At 38.9% G+C, this 6,761-nt stretch overlaps 1 protein-coding gene across 1 annotated transcript; it reads left to right on the top strand.

The window, feature by feature from the left end:
• Positions 1-295: 295 nt before the first annotated feature.
• Positions 296-6,411, top strand: LOC141565588 (alpha-1,6-mannosyl-glycoprotein 4-beta-N-acetylglucosaminyltransferase-like). The gene is made up of 4 exons (XM_074308846.1): positions 296-622; positions 1,929-2,059; positions 3,005-3,158; positions 5,170-6,411. Exons 2-4 carry the CDS (start codon positions 1,952-1,954, stop codon positions 6,315-6,317), a joined length of 1,410 nt encoding a protein of 469 aa, XP_074164947.1. The 5' UTR covers positions 296-622; positions 1,929-1,951; the 3' UTR covers positions 6,318-6,411.
• The last annotated feature ends 350 nt before the right edge of the window (positions 6,412-6,761 follow it).

The raw sequence follows: 6,761 nt of genomic DNA, 5'->3' as shown, positions 1-6,761 counted from the left end.
CATATGTACTGTCAAAAAAAAAAGTTATAATTATAAAATAAAATAAATATTAAATTATAAATTAAAAAAAAGAAACTGGAAGAAAAAAAAAAGAAGAAAAGAAAAAAAAAAAAGGAAAAAAAAGATTTAAATTCCCATCATTTAAAGTCAAATGAGACATTTGGACTAATTGATCTTTAGGGTCTCTTCCAACTCTGAGATTCAATGAATTTTTTTCTTCTGTTATTCTAGGTGGAACAAGGATTATTCCCATAATATCCTATATATATATAAAATAACTTTATCCTATACACCCATACCCATGCAAACAGATGCTTGGAGAGGGGAGTGGTGGGCAGGCCCACCATTCAGGAGAAACAATGGTTGTCAGGGGACTATGACCTACTAGGATCCAGCTTTGGCCAAACTCAAAAGAGGCAAGTTCTGGTCCCATCCAGCTGGGTCCAGTCCCAAATCCTGCCCCAAAGGGGTTAAAGTTTATTCTACTAAACTTGGAGAAAGCTGAAGAAGCATCTGAGCCTTGTCTTCGGTGTACCCTGGGAACAAGAAACGGGGGAAAAAAACAAAACAAAACAAAACAAAAAAACCCAACAACTTAGATGAGCCTGGAACTTCGATAATGGTGAGGAGTTTGAAGTGGATAGAACTTTGAATGTATTTCTTTCTGATCCTTTTGCTCACTGTTTCCTTCACAATTCTAGAGATTCAAAGCAGGGAGAACATCCAGGAAGGGCTTTGCAAAAAAAAAAAAAAAAAAAAAATTCACATTTTCAACTAAAAACTGAAAAGATTTAAAAGAAAAAGGTGGGGCAGGGATCTAATGATAAGGGAGATAAGCATAAGTTCCGAAAGGAGAAGGGAGGGAGGGCTGGCATTTAGGCATTGAAGGCAAAGCATTTTTTATTTTCCTCTCTGTCCACCTTCTACCCCCAAGTACATGGCTTCTGTCTTACATATTTCTTCCAGGCAGTCTATTTAAAGAAAAGGCTTTTTTTTTTTTTTTTTTTTTTTTTTTTTGCCTCATTTCTTACCTACTCTTAATCATTGAATGATTGTTGCCTCAAACAAGTGAAATCTGGGAAAAATCTTAGTTTAAAAAAGATCATTCTACTCTGTATATTGCCACTGGACCCAAAAGGTTCTAGACAAAGTGAGGCACTGCCTTGCTTCACTCAATTCACTTGCAAGTCAAGACATTACCTTTCTGATGTCATTAATCCTCTTAGAGAATGAAGGACAAACAACAACTAGAGGAAAGCTGGCTTCCTTTAATTAGCAATCCATGGGGATCCATTGGGATATGCAAAAGGCAGAAGGATAAAGTCATCCTGAGAAGTCTCCATTCATTATAGGAAGACTGTGTGTCTATTTAGTTTGGCTAAGAGGTAAAAGCTCAGGGGAAGAAAAATACAAGTGGTGAGCAGTCATTCAATAAATAGAAAGGCAAAGGAGTCTCTGTTCTCAAAGAACCCACAGTTTAATGGGAGATGTGACATGAAAACAACTGTGACTGCTCTTAGGATACATAGGATAAATGGGAAATAATCAACAGAGGGAAGATATTGGAATTAAAAGGGAAGGAGAAGGGAAAGATTTCATGTGACTAAAACAAAAAGAGAAAAAAAAAAATTCTATATGGACAGCTCTAGGCTTGGGTGGAAATAAAGTCTTTCCAGTTTTAAATTCTGAATCTTAGCCCCTTGTCATAAAATCACAGAATATCAAGACCCAAAGGGATTATGCATTATCTAATCCATCCCTCTCATGTTACTAATGAGGAATTGTGGTTCAAAGAAAATAAAAAACTTGCTCAAAGTCCTATAACTACTTAGTTTGGGAGTCAGGACTAGAATTCAGTTCTATAGAATTCCATCTTTGTGCCTCTTTTAAAATTATACCATGAAGCTTGTTCTCACTCTTCTCTACAGAACTGTGCTTCAACCTAAGGACCATGTGTCTTTCTACTCAGCTCTGTATCTTAGTGCTAACTGGCTCAGTGCTTCTCAGTATCTTCAGCAGTTTGGAAGCTACTGTCATCATTGATGAAGACCAAGTCCTGGTAAGTAACGGAACCAAGTGGCAATAATTTCTGAGATGAACTCAACTGATGTGGGTGAACCCTGAAACTGTGTCCCGTTTAATCTGTAAAAGAAGGGAGACTCGGGGTCTCAGGCTGTCCCCTGGGAAAAGCATACCTTTCCAGACAAGCCCCTCCCTAACTGTGGCTTCATTCAATTGGAGATCTCGGTCAAATCACCTTCCATTGAAACTCAGATCTTTTGGGGATGGCCCTGATCCCCTTCAGGGGGTTCCCAGACTCTGGGAAAAATCTTTGAACTCCCAGTTAAGGATTTTATTCAATTGGAGATCTCTGTCTAAGGTCCTTTATTTATTAGCCCAGACAGCTCCCAGCCCCAGGCCAACATTTGCCCATATAAATACGGGTTAGTTAACATACCTTTGCTGAATTCCTCTTTAGGAATTTTGCCCACTAAGAAAGCCTCCTCCTTTAGTGAACTATAAAAATCCTTTTTTTGCCACAGATTTCGGGGTTTGCAAATTCTTTTACATTGGATCTCTCCCTCTATTCCCACAACTCAATACAATCAAAATGCACCTTGATTAAGCAACTACTATGTATCAATTACTGTGCTAGTCACTGGGAATATAAAGACAAAAATGAGTATTATAGTGTAAAGTATAATCTCTCTTTGTCACAAAGATTTTGGAAATTAGATCTTGGAAATCTAAGTAGAGGAATTATACTGGGTTCACTAAAATGTAAAATCCATGAGGTTTGGGACTATATCTTAAAATTTCTTCTGTATCATTTGGGGTGACTAGCACAGTTCTAAACATATAATAGATCCATAAAATATATTAGATGATTGTTCAATCTCCACATAGAATGGAGTGGAGGATCTACGGAAGGGATCCCACTCTGCCTCTTTCCCTTAGAGTTTGGGAGCTATTCCTAAAAAGCTGGTGCTAATCCTATTCTCAGGAAGCAAAGAACTTGACTTGGCTGATAGCCCAGGAGCAGGTCACATCTGGGGAAGAGAGCCTCTTGAGAAATTTTAAGGAATGGCAGAACAACTCAGACCTCTTCTATAATGTCTCCTATCAGCATCTGGCTGGAACCCCGTCCCAACAGAAGAGTGAGTTCCTGGGAGGGGATCTTGTGGGAAAATTAACTGTCTTAGGTAAAGTAAGATAGCTGAAGGGGGAAGGTGAATAGGAAAGAAGGAGGAGGAATATAGAGAAGAGTGGAGAAATAGAAGGAAATGAAGAGAAGGGTTGTGACTAAGGAATTGTGGACATAAACAAGTGTAATAAATAAAAAAAAAAAAAAAAAAAAAAAACAATTGTAATACCACGGTTATTATGGCTCAGTTTTTGCCTTAACTGAAAAAGTCTATCTATCACATCTTAAACAGGGTTCTGAAGAAAGAGGAGGGAATGATGGGTTAGGAGGGGAGATGGAAAGAAACCTATGGGTGAATAAAGAGAATGAATGAGCTTCTTGGGAATGCTTTACACTGTGTACTCTAGGCTCTCAGAACCTTTGAGCTAATATGAGACTCAAGAGATTATATACCCCAAAGCTTATTAGTCTGTAGTCCTGAAATGATGCTGACTAGCCAAACCAAGGCAGCCTCCAGAACAAATGATGGAGGATGTCAGGTTTGTATGGCAACAGTCATAGCTCTAGGACTAGAAGAGACTTTATAGATCACTTTTCTGATACCTCTTCATTTTACAACTTAGGAAACTGAGTCTTGTAGAGATGAAGAGCTTGCCCAAATATCACTCAGTCACTAAGGGGAAGAGCTGGTATTCAAACCCAGGTCCTCTTATACCAATCCAGCACTTATTTCCCCCACTTAAATTCTCCCTACCTTGTCTACTCTAAAGCCATTCCAAAGGGGACAAGGGGCTCACAGAAAAGAAAGGACTTGAATTGGGCTGAAGGATCAGATTTAGATTGGGAAAGAGGAAGACATTCCAAGCAGGCTAATTCCTTGAGTGAAGGTGGAAAAGTGGTATATATGCATGAGATAGTTGGCTAGAACAGAGGGAGGAGAGGAGGAGGACATAAGTCTAGAAAACCAAGTTTGGGGCTAAATCATGAAGGGTTTTAAATGTCAGCCTAAGATGTTTAGACTTTAACCTTTAGGCATTAGGGAGCTATTAATGTTTTATAGCAGGGAAATGACATGATCAGAACCATTCATTAGAATAATTTGAGACTACTAGAGGAAAAGAGTAGAAATACTAAGAGAATTGACAAATATATAAAAAAATAAAATAAAATATTTGCCAATGAAATCATAATTTCACAATCCCCACATTCAATTATGTTTGAAGTTGTAACCCTAAACAAAGTTTCTTAAACTACGGGTCACAACTTCAAACATAATTGAATGTGGGGATTGTGAAATTATGATTTCATTGGCAAATATTTTATTTTATTTTTTTATATACCTAGATACACCCAGGGTTGTATTAAAAACTTCTCAGGTAAAAAGGAGTCATGAGTAGAAGTTTAAAAAGTTTAAAAAGCCCCAGAATAGAGAAAGTGGGAGATCAACTATGATCTTATAGGCTGAAGTTTGTAGAAAAAGGATTTAGGAGAGAATGGGAAGAACACTGGGTTAGGAGTCAAGAATTCTAGTTTATAATATAGTCTCTGCCACTTATTAGCAATATGAATGTGGGCAAGTCATTTCCCTTTTTTAGGTCTCATTTTATTAAATCCATAAAATGAAAGGTTTGGACCAGATCAATAGTAAAAGTCCCTTTTTGCCTGACTATCTCTGACTTGCTTAGTTGTTTCTTAGTTGTTTCTAGAAAGATGATCTTGAGCAAGCTATTTATGCCTTTCTTTCATCTATAAAATGGAGTTGGAAAAAATGATCTTTACACTCATATCTTAAAGTCCTATGATTCTCAAAAATGAAAATTTTCACTTAACCTCTGAATAATTTATCAAACTCAAATAATTTATCTGAAATAATTTATCTAGACTATCTAGTCTGCTAAGGGGATTAAGAAAGAGGTAATTAAAAAAGGAAAGACGGAAAACAGGGGCAGTAGAGAAGGGCTAAGGAAGTGTCCCAACCCCAACCCATACAAGCCCTCTAACTTCCTCCTAAACTTTCTCCCCAGAGCTGCTAACTCTAGGACTGTGCTCCAAGCAGGGGATACACCTCATGCACACTTTGCAGTCTGTGTTCAAGTCTTCCTCCAAGAGGGAACTGATGTACTTCACAGTGGTGGTCCACCTTTCTGATGCTGACCCTGACTCACTCAGACAGAGGAGCTTCAACATTAGCAGAATCTTCTCCCCGCAGATCCTCAGAGGGCAGCTGCTCATGATCCACACCCCTCTTGCTGCTTATTCTTCCTTGGAAAACCTGAAAACCAACATGAGCGAGTCCTTCCTCAATCCTACCCTGTTTAAGCAGATTGCAGACATTGCCTTTCTTATGAACTTTGCTGCCAACCTTTCTGACTACTTTCTGATGATTGAGGACAATATCCACTGCGCTCCCCACTTTATCACTGACATACAAAGGGCACTGGCGATCTGGAAGGAGAGGCCCTGGGTGATCATGGAATTCTCTAAGCTGGACCTCACAGGCAAGCTCTGTCACTCCAGGGACCTTCCCCGTCTGGCCTCCTTCTTCCTCTACTATCAGAACCTGCCCCCTGAGAAGCTCTTCTCTAGCTTCCACAAGATGCTAGGCCAGAAAAAACCCATCCAATTTAGCCCCTCGCTCTTCCAGTCCATGGACTTCTCTATCTACGAAGACTTCTCCTCTGATAATCCCTTTCATGGTGAAGTCAGTTCCTTAAAACCAGAGGATAAATTTCAAGAAAACAATTTTGGGAAACCCGACAACCCGCCAGCGTTCATCTACACTGACATGCAGATTTTTAAAGACTATCTACCTGAGAAAGCCTATAGCCTGGAAGAGGAGGATTTCTTCTGGGCGCTGGAACCGATGGCAGGCAACCACTTGACTGTGGCTTTGGAGGAGCCAGCTAAAATAAGACGAGTGCAAGTTTTAACAGGCCCAGAAGAAGAGCTAGTGTTCCTACATGGGGGAAAGGTAGAGCTGGGTTATAATCCCAGTGAAAACGCCAAAGATTGCACATACTATACCCCACTTGGAACACTACAAAATGGGAAATTTGATCATAAAATGCTGTACAAAGAAATGGAAAATAGGGTAAGCTGCCTGAGGCTAGTGGTGACGACTACCCAGGATGACTGGATTATGATCAAACACATCAATATTTGGACAGCCTGAGGAACAGTGAAGATGGAAGGTACAATGAAGGAGAGGGGCCCAATCTGGAGTCTGTAATGACAGAGGTGACATAAAAATAAAACACTGAAAAACAGCTGGGGGCATTTTTTGAGAATAATAATAACCACAACATTAATGTCAATAACAATAGTTATCATATATATACATGTTAGTTATATATATATATATACATATATATATACATATATATATATATATATATATAAAACTAGCATTAATATTTGCAAAGCACTTATATATCTCATTTGAATGGACAAGTTGATAAAGAGCAGATACCCCTTTCTATCCTTGGAAGGAGTCATAAAGCAGAAGGAGATCCATTCCTTTAAACCTATCTACCCTCCTAAATTGCCTTCCCCAGTCCAGCATGAGCAAATCACCCTGAAAACTCTCCAGGATGTTTGTCTATCTAACCTTGAAACA

The sequence above is a fragment of the Sminthopsis crassicaudata genome, chromosome 4 (assembly GCF_048593235.1).
Source record: "Sminthopsis crassicaudata isolate SCR6 chromosome 4, ASM4859323v1, whole genome shotgun sequence".
Classification (NCBI taxonomy): domain Eukaryota; kingdom Metazoa; phylum Chordata; class Mammalia; order Dasyuromorphia; family Dasyuridae; genus Sminthopsis; species Sminthopsis crassicaudata.
The sequence above is the reverse complement of the archived record's forward strand: the minus strand, read 5'-3'. Positions and strand labels throughout refer to the sequence as shown.

Bases quoted from the DNA above. Each gene is read 5' to 3' on its own strand.
- LOC141565588 (XM_074308846.1), top strand. From the start codon at position 1,952: ATGTGTCTTTCTACTCAGCTCTGTATCTTAGTGCTAACTGGCTCAGTG. The intron at 2,060-3,004 runs GTAAGTAACGGA...TCCTATTCTCAG, and splicing joins TTGATGAAGACCAAGTCCTG to GAAGCAAAGAACTTGACTTG. The intron at 3,159-5,169 runs GTGAGTTCCTGG...CTTTCTCCCCAG, and splicing joins AACCCCGTCCCAACAGAAGA to AGCTGCTAACTCTAGGACTG.